Below are 21,731 nucleotides of genomic sequence, written 5' to 3'. Positions count from 1 at the left end.
CTTGGAGAGGTTCAGACAGTAAAAGGAATCTGGGCTGGAGGGCTCGGGCTGGCTTCTTGCACACCATGCAGGAAACCACAGCTCAGCGAATGCACTGCTAATGGCTTCTTCCTAAAGCACTTTACAAAGAGTGGCCCCTTTGGGCTGGGGCGGCGTCACGCCCTTGCGTGACGGCAGTGAAGTATTATCCCCATTTTACAGATGAAGGCACAGGCTGATGAAGTGCCCATGCAGGGAAATCTTTAGCAGAGCAGGGAATCGAACCCAGGACTCCTTAACTCCCAGCTACAAGACAACCCTTCCCCTCCTTAGCAGCACTCAGTCAGCTGTAAGCTCGGTGCCCAACGGGCAGGCAGCAGCCCATCCATTTATCTAAAGTCGCTCTGGTTGCATTGATTTGCTCGGACGCTTGGAAGCCAAAAATCAGCCTCCTCCCTGATTTTAGTCCACACTGCAGAGGATTGTCCCCATTTCAATATGGAGGCCTTTCATTCAGGTGCCCCTTCCTCCCTTTTCAGGCACATCACACAGCAAGCGGCCACGAGGCCCAGAGCCCGCTCCACAGACTCGGGTTCACGTGCTGGCACTAAAAATAGCTGTGCAGGCGAGGGAGGGGGGTGGGCTCCAGCCTGAAGCGGGGGGTCTACACTGCTCTGTCGAGCCGAGCTCTGAGCCTCGCTGCCGCAGGCTGCGTAGCTGCACCTTCCAGATCAGTAGCGAAGACGTCCAATCAGAACGAGCTGCTCAGGAGGCCATTGCCCTGCTCGACGCATTGCGAGCCACAGCTACCCTAGTGCTTCGGATCCGAGGCCACAGGCCAGGTTGTGTGTGCAAGCCCTGATTGGATCTTTAAGTAGGATTCTGTGAGGCTGTATCTGAGGCTTTCCTGAGATCCCAATCTGCCGCACGGCCTGCAGGCCCTTCTGTAATCCTTCGGAACAAAAAAACCAATCAGGTTTGTCTGGCTGGATTTATTGTCTCTAGTCTAAAACCCCGTTTAGGCTCCTGTTTCCTTAGTGATCCCCCCCCACCCCTTTACCTTTGTTCAGAACGGTCCGTCCACGCTCAGTTTTTACATCAGCCTTTTAAAACCCTGTTATTACCTCCCTGCTCGGCTGCAGCAGCATTGCGCTCTGCGGAGGAGGCCTTTGAGTCCTGTGTGGTGAGCAGAAAGCCAGTTGCCCTCACACGGTGCACAATCAGTGCTCCACAGGGCTGTAGCTGCACGCACAAGTACAGCGGCCCCTTAGGCCCATCCTGCCCAAAAATCTCTCACAGGATTGCTATAAGCTTGGAAACTCAGAACACTTTCTCTCACCTAGATGCATTAAGTACCAAAGTACGTACTGACCTTTAGAAAAAGAAGCCCTAGGCATTTGGGAAGCTCTTGATATATCATCATCCACTTTTAATAGTTCTTAACAACATATCACAACTAGAAATAATTCTAGTTTTGAATGATCAGTGGTATTAATGTGAGTACTGCTTTAGTCCCTTGAAGGGGAGGGATAGCTCAGTGGTTTGAGCATTGGCCTGCTAAACCCAGGGTTGTGAGTTTAATCATTGAGGGGGCCACTTAGGGATCTGGGACAAAAATCTGTCTGGGAATTGGTCCTGCTTTGAGCAGGGGATTGGACTAGATGACCTCCTGAGGTCCCTTCCAACCCTGATATTCTATTTCTAGAGCGCCTTTCCAGTCTGAAGGATCTCAAAGAGCTTCACAAACCACTACCTAAATGCTACCACCTCTGGGGAGGAAGGCAGCGTCATGTCTCCCTCTAGTGGCCAGCCCAAGCAAGGATAAAAGCCTGCTGCGTAGAAATGCCCTTTTTGAATTCACACCAATACCACAGCGATGAGCAGAGTGGAGAACCTGTGTAGAAGAGAAGGTGGGGGAGGAGAGGACTCCTTCAGCTCTAGTGGTGGGTGCTTGTGCTTTTGGTGCCGACGGGCACGGGTCCAGTGTCTGCCAGTCCCTGTGGGGTCAGTACAGACATTGCCAGGAGTCAGTAACACATGCAAAGCAACACAGCCCAGTAGTTTAGGACAGGAAGTGAAAGCCATCTCCAATTAATCCAACACCAGGGGGCGGGGATAAATCATATCCACCAAGTTTGGGAGGAAATCCACTTCCTGGAGGGGACAGGGTTGCCAGGGAGAAGTGAGCAGTGCATCATGAGACATCTCAGTAGCAACTTGTGTGTGAGCTCCCACTGGCTGCATCCTCCAAGTCTCCACCAGCTACACAATTAACGGACAGCGACGACGGGGCTTGATTCAAATCAGGTCAGGATCCCGCAGCCTTACAAAGAAGCTGCAGTTCCTGCTAGCCTCACCTTGGGCATGGCCGCTTGCCCATCGCTTCCCTGAATTCGCGGGACAATGGGCTGTTACTGCCTCCCCTTCTCACCAAGACCTTAAATTGTTTCCTAACAGCGAGGTAAAGTTGCCTGGGCAAAGGGTGGAACCCCCAGGAGGGGCGTTGCAGCCATGACAACTCCAGGACATGCTTTACCAGAACGACATGCTCCACTCACCCCAGGGAAGACGAAGGGATCATGGCTGAATGATCCTTTCCAGCATGGTGAACCTCATAATGGCATCTCTAAACAGAGACTTTATCCCAGGAGGAGTTCTTGGCAGAGAAAAGATGCCTGAGCACCAGACGAGAGCCCTAAATGACTGTGAAGGACACTGCTAACGAAATGGGCTGAGCCCAACCGATATCCCTTGGAGTCCGTCAGCTCTCCATTTCACTTGTCACATGCTGTCTTCGCCAGGTTTGGACTCTCTAGGTTTATGTGGAGTGGGCGTTTGGGCAAGGCCTTTAGAACACAGGACTTGACAGGCCAGAGCAGCCCATCGGTGCCCCAAGTCGGTTATGATTTGTCCTCCAGTAATGCCTAGGAACCCAATCACAGATCAATGCTAAGGCCTGTACAGGCACATCACAAAAAGACAGCACCCATGCCCCGAAGAGCTCGCGATCTAAGCATAAGGTGAGACAATGGGTGGATGCAGACAGACAGGAAGCACCAGGCAACAAGAAGATACTGGGGCGCAGGGCAAGCTGGCTCTCAGCACACCACCTGCTGAACCACTCCTGAGGTTTTTGTAGGCGTACCCCACTTTTGGCAGGGGCCCAATAGCTATTGCTCCCGAGAAAGGCAACTCTGCTCCTGCACACGCCCAAAGAAAGGGCTGTATCTGGCCAGTGTTGCAATGCTGCGTCTGGAGTCAAAAAGTCCCCTCCTGGAGGCTTTGACGATCAGCACGAGACACTAGCAATCTTGTCAAAACCACACCGCGATGCTCATGTCCAGCCACTGGTGGTTGAGAAGGACCTAGAGCGGTGGTGGGGCTGCCCCTCCCTACATACCCTCACACTAGAGCTGGTGTAGAGGACGTGTAGGGCACAGGCAGGGACCCAGAGGCACTGCCAACAAGATCTCTGATTAAGAGCACACTAGACTGAATTACAGCTTCCCAAAGGGAGGGTCCGGTAGTGCCACTGGGGAAGCACCAACCTCCTTTCAGGACAGGCACAAGAAGTCAAGAGGGAAATGGGAGAAATGTGCTAAACTGATTGATCTTTTTGAATCAAGGCTCAGCAAGGAGCGGATTCTGGATAATGAAGATCCAGTGTGTCCACTCTTCAAGGAGTAGCATTGCTGGGTTTTTGAGCCCCGGCTGGTGGTGAAATAGCCTGGTGTCAAAACAAAGGAAAAGGGGTGGGGCAGGAAATGCTGTCCAGGGTGTTGAAAGGGATGTGCCAGAGTGATTTGTAAGGGTGGCTGTTATCCTCTTGTTGCAGATGGGGAAACCGAGGCACAGAAAAGTTAAACCACTTGCCCAATGCCATACAGCAAATTAGTGGCCGAGCCAGTTTGCCCTAGTCTCAGCCTCCTGCCCAAACCACTAGCCCACAAGACGGGATGAACTGGGCACACTGGGTAGGGTCATACAATTGCATTCCTGCACAAAGTCATTCTCGCCTTTCCTCCTCTGGGACCTTGGACGTCAGGATGGCCTCGCTTCTGGATCTTCCCCCTCCTTGGCACTGCCTGCTCTGGCAAGGGGCTACCACCTTGTGCCAGTCTCGGGGGCATTAAGCACAGAAAGGAAAGGAACTGCTTGGTTTCCACATGCAATACACACACAGCTCTCCCAGGCATTCTAGTGCCCCTCCCCTATGCCTTCCCCAGTCTGTCTTCTGCACACTCCTCCAGACCCTGCCTCCTTTTCCTTCTTTCACAACGTCCCTCACATACGATGGCTACACATTTTCCCCTTGCCCTCCCCTCTTATCCTCCTTCCCCTCTAATTTACATTGGCCCTCCCTGTCCCCCTCCCGCACAGTTCTGCTAAACTTGCTGGCCCTGTTGTCTCCTCGGGCCGAAGCACAAAGCATACCTGATGTTCAGTGGACAAGCTAACTGTAAAGGCACCGGGCCAAGCAAACGCCGCGTGGATGCGCATCAAACCGACGCTCTCAATGAATAACAATATGTAATTATTAGGAAGATCGTCCTCTTGAAAGCGGTTATTTAACGGCCTTTTCTTCATGTCACGGCCAATTAAGTCATAAATTAGTCCTCAAGAGGAGCCTGTCCCACTGGGGTCGGCGGGTTGACGCTGCTGCAGTAGAATTAGCTGAATCCTTGGCAGCCATTCAAGAGAGGGGGAAATAAATCAGTAATTGGAGTTGAATAAAGACTGTTGGCTTCTTCCTCGGGCAGACTTGGATCACTTCAAGAACCATTCAGACCTCACAGCTGCTCCGGTCATGTTCTTTTCCTGTAGTGAGTGGGCGTGAGCCTGCACTCTGGATCCAAACACCTCCCAACCTGATCTGAGCAGCCTCAGGTTTGGAGGAGCTGAGTTGTGCAGCATGGACCTGCCAGTAACGATCGGGGCCGTTATCTCCATGACTCGCAGAAAACGTGCTGTCAACATTTGCACCGAAGGTCGCTTGAGTGATCATGTTGCTGCAAAACAAAAGAAAACAGAGGCCAAAATACTTCAGTAAGATGAAGTTAGGCACAGGTACACGTTCCCCGCACAGCTCCCCTCCCCACCCCCCAAACCCGCTGAGCTCCTGAGCACGCCCCAGGACCCCTTCATGCCCCCTCCCACCCACTCCATAGGTTCTATTCCGAAAGCAGCAGAAAGTTCAGAAAACAATTTCTCCCCATACATACATACATACCTCTGCTCGTATGCGGTGGGGGCCAACCAGTGGAGGTCTCTGCCATGGCAGCAGATTGTTGTGGGCTGACAATTTTTGATGCCAAAAGCACAGCAATCATTAAGCCAACCTAATAATCCCTGTCAGGAGGGGAGCAGAGCCAAATAGGATGGCAGCCAGGCCCTAGGAAGGTTTCAAAACCTTCATTTCCAGGGATACAGGGCCCAGCTTGTGTAGTTTGGCCTCTTACAGACACATGTTAACACGCTCTATCTGAAGTGCCCTCCTAGGGATCACTGAGGCTGGAGGCAAAGAGCCGGAGCACAGGGAGTTACTAAGCAGACATATTAAAAGTGAAACACTGAAGTAATCAATGGAAGATGGAAAGAACTAAGAGCTGGAGCACTTGAAATTGACCGCAGGGCTGCATCTGCTCTGCAAGGTCCTGGGAGAAGATGGTGGTACCATCTCCACCATCTGGGTGAGTGACAGATCTTTCTGGTTCGGTGGAGAAGAAAAAGATCCTTTTCTCCTTTGCTGCAACTCCCCTCCGTCCCCCCCCTGAGCACCATTTCTCAAGGTTTGATGCAGACTGGCTCAACTGCATCTCAGTCCAATACATGCCTTGACCAGGAGCCAACAATAGCACACATCAGTGCTAGCGCTAGGAGTTTTGGATCAGGTATTTTCAGAGATTAAGGCCAAAAGGTACCATTGTAATAATCTAGTCGGACCTGCTACATAGTACAGGCCATAGAATTTCACCCAGGGATCCCTGTATCAAGCCTACAACTTCTGGTTGAGCTGGAGCATATCCAGATGCACACACTGGATTTAGAGAAGTTGAATGATGGAGAATCCACCAAATCCCTTGGTAAGTTGTTCCAATGGTTAATTCCCCTTCCTTAAAAATCTGCACCTCGTTTCTAGTCTGAATGTGTCTGGCTTCGGCTTCCAGACACTGGATTTTGTTATGCTAGATTAAAGAACCGTGGACAACCAGAAATTTTTCTCCTTGTAGGTACTTACAGATTGTGATAATTGCTTTCTTAACCTTCTCTTTGATAAATCTTGATCTTTCTAAATAGATTGAACTTCTTTAGCTTTTCACTCGATGGCAAGTTTTCCAGGCCTCAAATCACTGTTATAGCTCATCTCTGAACACTTAACACGTGGACACCAGGATGGGACACTGTATTCCAGTAATAGTCTCAACTAATGCCACATACAGCGGTAATAACTCCCTACTTCTACTTGATACTTCCAAGGATTGCATGTGTTCTCTTAGCCACCACACTGCACTGGGAGTTCATGTTCAGTTCGTTTTCAACTATTATCCCTAAGTCCTTTTGAATCACTGCTTTCCAAAATACAAACCTTCATCCTAGAAGTGGGACCTATGTCCTTGTTTCCTAGATATATGACTTTGCCTTCAGCTGTATTAACACACACGATGTTCAAGCAAGCCCTTCACGTGCAAGTCACATTACTCTAGAACTGATCTGTCCTTTATCACACCACCAATTTCAGCATCCGCAAACTTTATCTGCAATGTTTTTCTCTTCCAGACCATTGATAAATGTCTTACATAGCATTGAGCCAAGAATTTAAAGGACTGAAGGAGAGTCCATCTTTTCCCTTCCTTCCTCTTCCCCATCCTTCTATAGCTTATTTTGACCATTTTCTTCTCTCTCCCTTCTTGTGGCTGAAAGTCTTAAGAATCAAAGAGCCCAATTCACTTCTCTCTCACCAGCTTTTCACGGTTGTAGCTTCCATTGGACTCAATGGAATTTACTCATTTTCCCCACAGGGAATGGAGATTCAGACCCTAAGAATGTCTTTCAGCATTAGGCAGAAAAGAAGGGATCTGTTTATTCTAACTGGGGCAGCCTCAATTGACCATCATGAAAGTTCACCTAATTAATTGCGTCCCCTGTTTGTTCAGTCATGTGATCAAAATGCCCCTATGTTATCCCCTGGCACACCTGATTTTTCTTGAAGGCATAATCTCATTTCAGTGGAATCCTATCTTCAGACACAGCTTCAGCCACACCCACGCTCAGTCCTCTCCCTTGGGACTTCACCCCTAGAGCGGAGCTGGTAAAAGGAATGAAGACCAACCACCCACTCAGCACACAGCAGCAGGGCTGAGCCCTTATTCTCAGCACGCAAAAGCAAAGATTAGTGGCTGAACAGATTCAACAAGGGGATCTTGGAAGTGTTAAATTTCTTCCCATCATCTTATGTAATTGTGATGAAACCTGGCACAAGTGGGGTAAATGTAACCATGACAGACTTCCCATAATTTTGCTCTCTCCTCTCAAAGATTTCCTCTTCAAGAGCATCTGCCCGTAAAAGAAGAAGAAGAAGAAGAAGAAGAAGAAGAAGAAAAAAGACGACATGGTCTTCAGCTCCCAATAGATAGGCCCTGGCCTGCAAAGGCAGCTGGTTCTGTTTAAATGAATCTTTCACCATCTATTAGAGGCTTTGACAGTGTTAGCAGCTGGGGGGTACATTTTGTCCTGACTCCTGTTTTAACAGCACAGAGTGGCTGCTAACCAGTTTCAAATCTTCAGTAGATGCCAGTCCCTGGAAAGATTTAACCTTTTACCCAAGTAGCATGACCAGCAATTCACTAGGCAGTTCGATATAAACTTCAAGAGGTCTAATTTGTTGTGTAATTAAGTTGGAACCTTCAAGGATTCTACTTCTACTGCCACAACCAGTTGCTTTCCCAGAAACCTTTGGTGGTAAGTCTGAAGGCGTCTATACTCATCACTATAGCATCCATTTGCATGGGGCAAGATTGACACCAATGACTAGTAAACTAATTTCAAGTGCCCTGTCTAGGTTTGTCGTTGCTCCAAGCTCAGACAAACCAGCTTTTTTTTTTTTTTTTTTTTTTTTTTTTAAGTTCCCCTGTGACCCGGGCCAGCTCCCCTATGGAAAACACAACCCCCAAGAAATCCTTCAAGCTGGTTTTACTCTTTGTAGCTAAAACAAGCTAGGATTTGTAAAGGAACTTGAGTTAGACACCCAAATCCTATTGAATTGTCGTAAGAATGAGACACCGGATTCCCTCGGGTTCCTTTAAACATCCCAGCCACAATGGATAGCCTGGAGAGAATCTTTAAGGTAGCAGCCTGTGTTCTGGATGCCTAGCTCCTAATTTTCCAAAGAGCCCTACATCTGGAGACCAGCATCTCAGTTTAGTTTCCAATCCCAACTCCTTGTGACTGCTGTTCACATGTCTCCCTGCACACCTCTTGTAAACCAGTGCTGCCAGATGAATGGAAGAAAACTGGTCCAAGCAGGGCTGAGAGAAGACATCCTAGGCAAGCATTTTTTTGGACAATCCACCTAGCAAATAACTGTCAGCCAATGAGAATCTAGAGAGACTAAGCACCATCACTAGTTGCCAGAAGAATTAACCCTCCCCTTCCTAGTCATACAGTAATTAGCAACCCACAACCATGAATACCTGGAAAAGCCACCCAAAATATGGCTCTGTTGTTGGGTGAACATCCCTAACTAGGTTCTACTAGCTAAGAAAACACCACCACGACCTTGGCACCTCTCTGCTCAACACTGCAAGCCAAACTCCCCATTTAATCACTGGGAACAGGGGACGGAGCTGCTCAGGGCACGTTGCCGCAGCACCCGCTCCATCAGCAGCAGGGACAAGCTCCAGCACCTCTCTTGGAAGAAGTAAATCTTGCAGCAAGGGTTAGCAGAGAAGCAGCAACACGTTTTACGGTGCTCTGATGTCGCCAGCGTGTTTCTGAACTGCTTCTGGCCTAGTGATGAGAGACGTGACTGTGGGGTGTGAGGGCAGGGAGAGTGAAAGGGGTAATAAATTAGAGATGTAAATAACATGTAAAAACAACCGTGTAACCAATTAAAATTCTATCCATGACACGGTTAAACATTTAACCGGGGAACTACAGGTGCACGGGGTGCTGCAGCACCCCCACATTTTAGGCAGGGTTCATCTGCCAGCCCCATGCCCGGCATCCCGGCTGCCGGCCCACCTCTGGGGCTCTGTGCGAGGCAGCAGCAGAGCCCCGGGTGCGGGGCCGGCAGCCGGGACCCTGGGTGGAGTTTAATTGTTAACAGAAACCGATAAGCATCAAGTTTATGGCTTAACCTTTTACATCCCTATTACAAATCAGAGATAATTCCACTAAGATTAAGGTTAAGGAATGAGAAAGTGTAAATTAACAGAAGGTAAAATGTATGGATTAAAGACGAGGTGGACTTTAAAGGGCGTTTTCTGTTTAGCTGCTCTGATTGGCTGAATTTTCTGCAACTCAGCCATGTAACAAAGATTTCCATTTGATAGATCTCAAAGCGCTTTTCAAAGGGCAGTATAATTATCTCCATTTTACAGATGGGGAAACTGCGAAAGAGGGCTGGGTAAAAGGGAAATGAGAGAGGGAGGGGGTGTGGAATGAACTAAAGGGATAGGGAAGGGGGCAGCTGGGGATCAAATTGTACAAATGAATTAAACAAGTTTACCAATCACCACCTATCCCACTGTTTGTACATTGTAACCTCTTCCCACCACCTTGTGTCCTGCCTTTTTAAACTAAGCAATTTGGGGCAGAGATGGTTTTCCCACGTGTTTGTACAGTGCCTAGCACACCACAGCCAGCATCATAAATACATAAACAAGTGAGGCCACTAATGGGCAGATCCTTCTTTTCACAGGATGCTGTTTCCACCAGACTTGTTGAAAGAAGGCCCAGGAAATGGAAAACATAACCCAAGAGATTTATTCCATCTGGACCTCCTGCATTCCTGTTTATAAGAGGGTAAGTTATTTGTCAGCTGAACTATCCCTATATTTTCTTTTAGCAGAAACTTTACATTTTTCTGTCTCTATCAAAAGTTCATAGAGTACGATATAGTCCTGTCATCTCAGTTGCTTTAAAGAAAAAAAATCCAAGGCCCTCACTTCAAAAAAGTATCAATTAACTGATGTAGACAGCCACCTATTTATAGTGTCAGGAGGGGGAAAAAAAGAATTCCAAAATACTCTATGGGTTTGCATACCAAAAGAAGTCCATGGAGACCAGGAATTTCTTTTCCAAAGTATTTAATAAAGAAAACACAAGGTAGCACAAATGCTTGTCAGAGCAGTGAAGAATTGATGGCAGTTTCTGTTCCAAACCATCAGCAAAAGTGGTTAAATCCCTACTAGCTGGTTGAAAAAGGAAAAACTTGGATTAAGGCCACCATCGTTCACTCATTACATGTAGATTCACTTCTTATACCATGAAACTGACTCAACAACAAACAGCAAAAACAGATGAATGATCCCAGTTTTATAACAATACGCATGAAGATCAAACCGTAGCAAGAAAAGCTTTAGACAGGAAAGGCTATGCCACAACACATGCCTGTATCAAGCCCAGAACTCCCATATCCACCTTGGAAATACAGCCAAGCAGTACTCTACATCACTTCTGTAAAATAAGTTTCTCATTGCCAAAGCAACAACATTAGTAATGTGAGACCACACTTGTCAGTTACTTTTACCCAAGTACCATTAAAATGGAATCTGTTTTTCCTGAGGGTAGAGATTTTGCAGAAAGGAAGGAAGCTGCAGAAGGAGCAGCAAAAAAATCATGACAAGCCAGAGGAAGGAGAGAAGCAAATTAGGGCTGGTAAAAATGTCCCAACAAACTGTACAGCTTAAAAGATAATGAATGCTACCTGGGGAAAATGATTTTCATCTGAACAACCCATGTGTTCTCAGATAAATCTAATGGAGTTCTATGCTACCTTTCACAGCTTGCCTGCATTGAAATTTTATCAGAATTTTCCTCACTACTGGTCTAGTAAGAGTGCCCAGAAGAGAATTAGACAATGCTGTGGTAAAAGTGTCTGGTCACCACTAGAGCTTCCATCATTGCCAGTGCTGCATTAGTGCTTAACCAATGCTGGAAAACTTTTGTAAAACCATTATAGATGCAGACTGTCAAACATGTCTTAGGTTCTACTGTAAGCTTTGCTAAATACTCAGTTTAGTGGCATTTCAATCCATTTCTTTGTTGCCTTCCCTACTGTTCTACCATTCCCCAAATATGGGCTGACTGATATCACTCCCTTAGTCACAATCGTCACTGCCTTATCCACAGTTTGATAAACAAAATGGTAGATACCAAGAGTTTAAAGTTGTGAGTTTATTGCATATGTAACAAAAATGAACATGACCTCCTGGGTCCAGCCTACTATACAATCACTGTTTATTCCAGCTGGTTCCATAACCACATTAAATAGAAGTAGTATTTCTTTAAATACTTTGATTTAGACATAAAATGAAACTTTAGTGTACAACTTTCACAAAATAAATCTGCAATAAAAACAGTGGGAAGAATAACAAGGATAGCAGCAATACTTAAACAAGACATTACAAAATAATAAATTAAAAATACATTATAAAGTGGTCAAGGAACAAAAATTAACCAATGAAAAACAGAATCACATATGCTGTGTTTCTGGGAGCCTGCTGTGCTACACAGCACTGACCCTGGGCACTGGGTACAGAGTGTGCGGTGGCGGGGGCTTTACTTGTACGAAATCTGCTAGATTTCAAAACCACCTTCCTTGACTTGAACTAAAAATGTACAGCTGAGTAAGCTTTGATTTCACCATCTCAACCAACAAGCAGCCTTTTAAAGCAGGGCTCTGTCAAACATAATGCCCAAGTTAACTCTAACATTCATAACGCAGTCTCATTTCTTCCCGATTTAAAACACAAGCAGAGTGGTGGTCTCCTACATCCCTGAGTGTATAGGATCGGCTGATGAGCAATATCAGGGCAAGTACTGAACATCTGTACCACTGGAGCAGTTTCTAAATTTGCTTTTGGAATAGGTACAAGAAAGAATTCAGAAGATGTAACTTGCACTTTCCTCAGGTCTGCTCCAAAATGTATGTGTGTACAAGGCAGATGGGTGATGGTGAAATGTGAACGGTAAACTTTTCTGTGTTATTCTTTGGGCAAGTCTGTAAACAACCAACCAGTTCAAATACTGGAAGTTGTTGTAGAGAACACGTTCCATCTTCTTCATGCTGGCAGACCACAAGGGAAAGAACATGCTTTAAAATTCTGGGTGTCAGAGGTGACAAGAACAGACTCAGTAAAAACCTCAGTCAATCAATGACTAAGTTCCCTCCAGCACCATCCCCTCTCAACTTTCTGCTTGTCTTTCACAATTTCTTGGCCATGAACCCAGATGTGAAACCAGAATAGTGAGTCTTAGGCAGAACCAAGCATTGTTTTAAATCCACACTTGCCTAGCTTGTTTATTTTCTCCATCCAGACAGTTTTAAGGCCTGCCTCACACATTAATATACAGAATGATATAAAATTAATGCTCCATCATTACTGTAGTGGCACAAAATTGAAAAGACAACATAACGGGAGAGGTGGGAAAACTGTTTCAAAGATTTATCCCTTAAAGTAATTTAGAGGACAGTTCCCTCTCCCCACTGCTGCCAGCATGGAAAAGGGACATTAGCAAGGCTTTTAAAAATACAAAAACAGACTTTACAAAACAGAAATCCTTGCCTATTTTGTGCAACCAACGAAGTGTTGATCTAAAAGAGATGTACTATCACATGCTAACTTGCTTGCTGACTTGCAGTTCTCCGGATTGAGAGCCCTCCATCCTCACCTTGTTTGGTTTTAGAGAGCCAGCTGTGCTTTGTGTGAAGGTGGTGGGTTTTATTTATTTATTGTTAGCCCTTTCAGTGAAAAAAGCCACAACATGAGACTGCATACAATATTTTTGGGCAACAACCTATTTTGGATTTTTCCTATCTGCCTATGGTATATTGCACATACAAATGCACTGAAAGGTTAAATACATTCCACTGGCAGTGACTGATTTCATAGCCATTTTCAACAAGCCAGGGCTAGTGGAATTACGTTACCCAATGCAAGACTGCACAGACGTGCGGCTGCAGAAAGTTGCATTTTTCCCTCTACTGTAAATGTCACACAATTTCTCCTTCCATGCCCAATAACCCATAATGCAGAAACTGGTCCTTAAGTGCCACTAGATTCTAAAGACCCTACGTACAACTGTCTGAACATGTCTTTCTTACAAAATCCTGCCATGTGAGCTTCTATAGCCAAACTGTGCAAATCTCACAAAATTATACAATTTCATACTTGGAATGCAATTCTGACACTCCCAACATCAAATCACAAGAATTATGGTCAATGGAAAATAAAACGAAGGGGGAAGATTCCAGGATTTTGACAAGTATATAACTTTTTGTCCTATCACAGTTTAAAGCTATTATCAAATTCAATTAAAAAAGACAAAATAGAAATATTCCAGTAGACATTTTCTAAGAACAATCTCTGACCCACAGCTGAATTCCAATGCACTATTCCATAAACATAACATCTGTTAAATGTTTCAGTAATGAATCTCTCTAAAAATCAGGCTTGCCAAAGAAAATCCTATACAAAGCAAGTCTGCTTTACTTATGTTTAGACATGTTTGATGGCTAACTTGCTCTTTATGAAGTCATGTTATTTTGTTAAAATACTGTCTTATCTTGGTGTGCAAATTGGAAGAAATGTTATTTGACCCAGGTACTTGATTTGCTTTTGTTTCCCCTTGCACTGGGAATCCATATTAGCAAATGAGTTAGAGTACCAACCTTTAACATTAGTTTCAGACAGTTGAAAAAAATGCCATATGTGGCACTCTGGAGTAATTTCCATCACTATAGAACTTAAAAGATAAAACCTTCCAATAGCTTTACGTAAAGTTTAGACTTTATTCACTATATAGTTATCCTTTTACCTTCCCCTCAAATACACCTTTCACAAGGCCTATGACTTAAGAACAGAACTTTGTTCCATTAGCTTAGCTTTTAGCAATTTCCTCATAAAATCTTTTAGAATTTCAACTCACAAGTGACTCTCAGATAAAACAGTGGCACAGAAATCACAGCTTTTTGGATTTATCGGATTTGAAAATTTTGTCTGTTTGCTTTCTCTTTACCAAGCTTCTTTGCAAAGTACTTAAATTTGGACAGACTATGGTAAGTGAATCTGCAGGAGAAATATTTTTCCCATGTGCAAAACAATTAAATTTCAACCAGGACATCCAAAAAGAAATAATATACACCAATTAAGCTGCCCTGGATTCCTTCATTTTTCTAGACGTGAGCCACTACTTTCACTGAGAGCTTCCTGCTAAGGCAGAACTTCCGTTACACGTGCATATGGAGTTTTATTTTCTGCTAGAAATTTGTTTGTTTAACAGGTGTTTAAAACGTGCAATTCTGAATTCCAGTGCCAGTCAGATATTCAATAGCTGCTGGACTCTACAAGAGGCTCAAGCTTGCTTTAAGACAAAATAGCCAGGTACTCCTACCAGTTGCAAGTCCTCAGCAAACCAAGCTCAGATACTCAACTACAGATTGATACTCCTATAAAAAGACCACAGGTCATTGACCCTATCACAATATGTGTTACAAGTCTAGCAGAATATCTGGTGTAATCAAAGCCAAATGCTGAACTTGGCTGCATTTCATTTTATGGGGATGGAAGAAGAGGGTGGGGATTATTGTAACAAAGGGGAGAAAATGGCTGGGAACCACCACCAAAAGCCCCCTCCCCCCACCAACAAAGGAGGGGAAACAACCCCATCTCTCTAAGTTGTCTAGTGTTCCAATGCTTCAGACAGCTTAGCAGGAAGTTCACAGCAAGCTTCTTCTAGCTTTTGATCTGGTGGTCCATGAGCTAGTGTCTGTTTCCTTTGGTTGCCTCTTCACTCCACAGCAAATCCACATGTCTCTTCCACGGCTGTCAGTAGCTTCTCATAAAGCTTCTCATAGGACTCATAAGGCGGAATGTCAATCCGGTTAAAGCTAAACAAGATGAAAATAACAGTATGAACATTGCTGTATATGACCCAAAACATTTCACTTGCAAAAACCTAACTCACCCATATTTAAAGATGTACTCTATAAAATGAACCGTGGTAGAAGTGAAAATTATTAGCTGTTTCAGTGATCAAATTAAACAAGATTAGGGCTAATTTAGCACCTTTTCCTATAGTTCATGAACCTGCACAGGGGAGCTGTGAACTGGGGGAAAGGAATTCTGTTAGCATTTGAGCTTGTTTAACTTCACTATTCCGTGTTACCCTTTACCTAGTTTTTTTTTTTTTTTTAAATATTGCCTCTAATATGGCTACACTTTTTAAAATAAAAATTTAGCATTCACACGTGAAATGTTTGATTTTTTTTTTTTTTTGCTTAATAATAATAATGTATAATTCTAATGGTGGAATAAAGTAAAAAGCTTTCAATAAAAATACACACATTCCCATGCAATATTTGAACTGAAAACACTTGCAACGTGTAAAAAAAGACACCAGGCTACAGTGCCTCTGGTTAGCATCCAAAGCATTTTGAAGCATTGTTTTAGTCACGGTAACACTAACTTTTTTCTTGCCTATTAATACCTAATAAGGGAAGAAGTTACTGAATCCAAAGCATTTCCTGTATCGGACAATGCTACTGCTTTCTGAGGGGCTGATGGTCCAATGGAATGTCAGATAGTAGTGTGCCTAATATACAGGGAAGCACTGGGTGTATACTTTGCCCCAAGTATGAGGCATATTAGGGAATCAGTTAAGTGGTTAATTTACTGAAAGTGTTGCTTCAAAATAAGAGTTTTCCTACATTTTGGTTCCAAATGCCAAAATATTTAGGGTACCTATTAAAATGGCTTCCTGTACATGAGCGTGTGAGTAGGTCTATGCAAAAGCTAATCTCAGATTCTCTTGAAGTTCAGTTCTGTATAGAACGTATTAGTAGTGCCTTTTTTTCTAATTTTATAGCTAAATGTACATGCAAGAACACCATTACTGTACTGCTGCACAAGGAATACATGGAATTATTGAATCATTGTCTTTGAAGATTATTTCTTGTAATGTGTATCCTTTTATCTGTGAAGACTTGACTGGACAAATGGAGATAAATGAATATCCTGTGCACCAACGCAAGAGGCAGCAGATTTTAATAACATCTTCATCTTACCAAGTGTGGGCTTTTGGAAGGTTGTCTGTATTTGCATCTATCAAATGGATGGTAAACAGCCTGGGTCCTGCAGCGCCTGTAGAACCTTACAGACAGACATTCTAGTTAATGCACTTCAGCAACAGTTATAATACATAATGAATTTGCTAAATACGGGGGGAGGCGGGGTGGGGAGGAGGAGGATTCATTCCAGTTTCAAGCAGGAATGTACCAGAGGTTAACTGTGCATACCAGTCAGTGCAGAGTTGGCCCAGGGGTTCTGGGGAGGTAGCTGGAGTGGTTAAGACAAAAATATCACCCAACATGGCTCTCAGAAAACATGGGTTTTTACTTAAAGAGCTTCCCCGTTCTCAAAATGGGAGAGGTGTTAGGGCAAGCAGCACTTGGGAGATGCTCATACACACTATGCTGCAAGGCTCCATTTATTCTCAGCCAACATGTATCTGTAATGGGTCCATTCATAATGTGCTTAATACACTGAAATTCTGTTGCCAGAAAGAGGCAATTTCTGGAAATACATTCAAAGTCTAATAAAAATACTTATAGCAAATGTATTGAGTCAGGGTATAAAATCTTCATTTAAGAAACAGTCTAAGTAGTTCATGTGCATTCAGGAACCCAATTAGATTTGTAAATTTCATGCACTAAAATATACAGTGGTTGTATATACAATGATTTTAACTACACCCGTCTAGACAATAGTCTTCTCAGGAGACTGGCACATACTAGTGGTGACACCAACTAAACTGCTACCTGATAACAAGAATACAGACTTGTCAATGCATATCACTACTGGCAACTGCTAACTGTCCATTACTGGCAGAGGTGTTGACAAATGAGAACTTCAATTCAAGGGCAGGGTTTCAGTAATTAGCTTACTAAATTCTAGTGCCACATATTGACATGCTACTATTATAGTGCAGTGAATATGGAACAACTTTTACTGCCTTCTCCGACTACGCATTAACTCAGACTCCACATCAGTCACCTTGCAAAGCCTTGAAACCTTGAAGAGGGACACGTGTGGACCCAGTCACAAACTGTAACAGCCTCGCCCTTCTTTCCTCATCAAACGTTTCCACGGCTTGCCAGAACCACTTTACGATATTGCTATCTGCCATGCAGTGCTTTAGACGCGTGTTTGACTTCCAGTCATTCAGGTCTATCTTATCCAGGCCTCCTATTATTAGCTGTTAAATAATTTTAAAAACACTTTAAAGCAACAAGCACTGAAATGACATTTTACATTAATATCTATTACCCCAACATGCTTTACAAACTGTAATATACTGCACATACACAAATCATTTTACCCACAATGAAAAACTTTTCTGGTGCACAGTATATAGTAATGCTACTAAACAGCTCAGGACAGGAGGTGAATACTCTCTCCAGTTGAAATGGCAAGTGGATTTTAGGTAGGTGAATGCAATTACCTAAACTGGGTTTTGGAGAAGAAACCAAAGCCAACCCTCTACTTTAATTATCACTAGTTTTGTTTGTTTGTTTTTTTAACATGTAACCTGAAAAGCATAGTGTGATTCCTTACACTATACCAGAGCTTCAGACTTAGACAAAAGAGTGTCACCTACTGAATCATAGACACCACTTTTCACAGCACTGCATTTTATCTGGAGGTCTTCCATCCCACTAATGACTACAGCCAAACCCTGCTTAATTTGTGAGATCTTACTAGATCACTGCCAACTGTGCCATGGTATATATATCTATACAATATTCTGTTTATCATCTCTAATATAGACTACAAAACAAATTCCTCAGATCTCTTCCATAAGTGAAAATGGAATGCTGAGTAGTGGGAAGAAGTCATGATAGGCCAAGGTCCCAACCAACTGGAATGGTGATAAGGAAGTGGGGACACAAGAGCCAATTGCTTAAAATGAATGATATAGTCCAGGGATCTGCAACCTTTGGCACGCGGTCCATCATGGAAAGCCCCTGGCGGGCCGGGATGGTTTGTTTACCTGCAGTGTCAGCAGGTTTGGCCGATCGCAGCTCCCACTGGCCACAGTTCGCCGCTCCAGGCCAATGGGGGCTGCGGGAAGCAGCAGCCAGCACATCCCTTGGCCCACGCCGCTTCCTGCAGCCCCCATTGGCCTGGAACGGGGGACCGCGGCCAGTGGGAGCCGCGATCGGCCGAACCTGCGGACGCTGCAGGTAAACAAACCGCCCCGGCCCGCCAGCAGATTTCCCTGTCGGGCCGTGTGCCAAAGGTTGCCGATCCCGGATATAGTATATTCCAAAGGTACTCAAACTGTTTCAGGCGGTGGACCACATTTTAAAAGAGTATTGTCTCATGGATCTGTCTTGTGCCAGGATATGTAGACCCCCTTCCCTCTCATTCACACTCATTTAACATTGTGGCAATGGCAACATTTGTTTACATGGAAAATATCACAAAGTTTTTAATGCATTTTTTATTTGCCTTTCAGGGCAATTTAGAAGGCTGAAACAAGAAATAGCCTTATGTGACTAGCTGGCATGCCACAAATTGCTAGCAAGTGCTTCCAGGACCACCAATGGTCCACAAGCTACAAGTTGAGAACATCTGCTTTACTATTAAGGGAGCAAACCATTTGCACTGAAGGAACAGAAAACAGAAATAAATAAATGTGATACAAAGAAAAAAAATACCATTTTAAGTGGCTGCATTTTGAAATTCAGGTTTAAAGTAACAGGCCCAGGTCTTTTCTGTATATTCTATACTTAAATTTTCTGCTTTCATTTTAAAGTGCTCTAATCTTTGCTCTATGTAGTGTCAATAAATGACCTGGATTGTAAATTATTACAGAAGACAAGCTATTCTGAGGAGACTAACAAGCTAGGATCTGTCATTGTTTGTGCGATCTGCAATATAGAATCAGTCTTATTGCTGAAAAAAACAAAACTGTCCACGTCCAGCATTAGCCCTCGTTTAGACAACATGTATTTTTACCATCTCCCATTTTAGACAGCCCTAGCCGTAATGCTAGTATCTCTCACGTACAAAAAAGCCAGAACAAACTAGCAACTGTGATTAAAATGACACAGCTTTCTGGTACTGTTCATTATAATTGAAAAGGGAAAAACTATTTTTACATTAATACTCTAAACATTTGCTCATGGGTCATCCTGATCACAAAATAAAGTCATTCCGAATGAATAAACACGTGTACCTCAAGCTCCTTCTGGTCAAAAGGCTTTAGTAAGTGTTGAGGAATAAGTTCATTAAAGCCTTTTTGTAGAGCCAGAAACTGTGCCTCAATTCCTCTCATAAATCGCCAGTTTACATACAACCTGGGGGGGGAAAAGCCCAAAACAGAAAGTTAGGAGCAATATGCTGGATAGAACTGGGCTTTTTTATATTATCAGAGTGGGAAAGTTTGGTCAAAGACCTATTATGGTCTGGATAGACACATTGTGTTTATGGAAAACACTTTTTTTGTCCATTTTCCTTCTGTAATTACCAGTTCCATATCAACACAAAGAAAACGAGAACTAACTTTTTTAAAGCTCAGTTTATTTCTCCTAGCTCTTATGGCATGTATACAAATTACATTGGTATGCCAGGAAGGTATATAAAGATGAAGACTTCATACAAAATCAGGCCAGAAAGGTCAGCACTAACTAGCTACTGTGAATAGGTCACTGGATCTTGTTTGTATCATTCATTACATCTCCCACCAATTCAGAGCATTTGTATTCCCAGCCTAAAAGGAAAGCAGTAAATTAATGTTTGAAATGCATCAAAAAAAGGTATTATTCTATACTTAGGTGTTGCAGATTTTCTGAAAAAAAATCTTAAAGTTCTGCCCTCAACCATCAGTCTCCCTTCAAATACCTATCACCATTTTTAGGCATGTTTGCTAAAAGCCAGCTCAGAAGTCTAATCCCAAAATGATTTTAGTCATGTTTTTCAATGTCATCAGTAAGAGGACAGAAGTCAACTGAAAGCAGCAATGAATTAATATGTATGATAATAAACAACTAAGGGAGAAATATGAACCTGCTCTCTACATCTGATATAGGTGTGACCTTGAATTCTCTTTGGACTTTTTCCTAAAAAGAGATGACCTAGCTCAAACACAAGTTATTGGACACCATCCAGGAATTACTGGATTAAATTCTATGTACTGTGCAATGCTGCAGATCAGACTAGATGATGGGTTCTCAACCAGGGGGTCATGACCACCCTGCCCTTCCCATATTGCTAAATAGAAGGTGGGTCTGGTATCGTCATATTAGTCCCCTCCTGGCCTTAAAATCCATAAATCTATATACCTTATAAATCCCGAAGCAAAAATGTCCCCAAATCGAAGACACTTAGACCGATTTATCCTTCAGAATAGACTGATTTAGTGCCAGCAGAAACTGCTGCCGTGCAGAGAACCACAACTCAGGACAGAACTTGGTCCTTCACTCCAATGGCTTTGCAGGGGCTTAAGTGCCAAGGAATAATTTGCTCTGACTGATTGAAGGAAAACTGTTTACTTGCTCAGAGAAAGGTCTTCATTCCTCCCTAGACTAAGGAAGAGTCATTATAATGGACATAAGTGGTTGTGATGGGCTGGAAATGGGAACTTTCAGGAAAGCAAAGGATTTCCCAATGTGCTTTTTCTCTGAGAATCTCTTTTCCTCCAAGTCCTAAACAAAACATACACTTGTTCACTAAAAACAATTTTCAGATCTCCCTCCTAATGTGCACTCTTCATTACTTCACTTTTCAGATCCTAAGAATTGTATAAAGAACTCATCTTCTCCAACCCCTTCCCGTTATGTTTTGGGCAGCTGGTTCTTCCTGTGGTACCTGACATATTCTTTCTTGTTCTCTTCTGTAACAGGAACATTTCTGCCATTTGGTTTGAGCTCATGCTGCAGAATGCGCCCAAAAGCATTGTGTTCCACACAGAAAGTATGGTCCAACACTGGGGTGATGTCATTCTCTCTGTCAATTAAAAGGAAAATGGAAAAAAATGTCAGTTTTTTCCAATTGTTGATGCACACAGACCAGTTACTTATTGAACACTTAAGGAAGTTAATCAGTGAAGGGTCCATCTGCCATCTTTCACAAGCCCTACATTTACTGTTTCCTAAGTTGCCTCTCTCATGTATAGCCTTGTGGGTTTCAGAAGTCCAACCTATGTGTTAGTTTCCCTTTTCTCTACACACCCTGCTAGTAAACAGACAGTTAATTTGTTAAATTTAAAATAAAATTAACTGATTTTTTGCCATATTTCAACACAAAGTATTAGGAAGATCATGTAACTTTCTGAACTGCTGGTGAATTGACAATGAATTAGAACACAAAAGGAAAAGCTGCATTGATAAAAATTATTTGCCTTATGACCAATGAAACTTTGAAGGAATTTCAAATATATCTGACTAAATCTAAGAGGATGTGAATATAAAAGATAATTTCTTATATATGTCTAAAACAGTAGAACCAAGGGCACGCTCCCCCACT

The 21,731-nt window shown here is 43.4% G+C and overlaps 1 protein-coding gene across 1 annotated transcript in view; it reads right to left on the bottom strand.

Annotated features, from left to right (window-relative positions):
- Positions 1 to 14,991: 14,991 nt before the first annotated feature.
- SMURF1 (SMAD specific E3 ubiquitin protein ligase 1) overlaps positions 14,992 to 21,731 on the bottom strand; it is a 57,919-nt gene continuing 51,179 nt past the window's right edge. Inside the window, exons 14-18 of the mRNA XM_065411975.1 lie at positions 21,075 to 21,212; positions 19,444 to 19,564; positions 17,256 to 17,457; positions 16,268 to 16,343; positions 14,992 to 15,091 (exon numbers count right to left, since the gene is read on the bottom strand). Of these exons, the coding sequence (XP_065268047.1) occupies positions 14,992 to 15,091; positions 16,268 to 16,343; positions 17,256 to 17,457; positions 19,444 to 19,564; positions 21,075 to 21,212 (637 nt within the window). The remainder of the gene's footprint in view (positions 15,092 to 16,267; positions 16,344 to 17,255; positions 17,458 to 19,443; positions 19,565 to 21,074; positions 21,213 to 21,731) is intronic.

The sequence above is a fragment of the Emys orbicularis genome, chromosome 10 (genome assembly GCF_028017835.1).
Source record: "Emys orbicularis isolate rEmyOrb1 chromosome 10, rEmyOrb1.hap1, whole genome shotgun sequence".
Taxonomy (NCBI): Eukaryota; Metazoa; Chordata; order Testudines; family Emydidae; genus Emys; species Emys orbicularis.
This window is presented reverse-complemented; position numbering and strand designations above follow the sequence as displayed.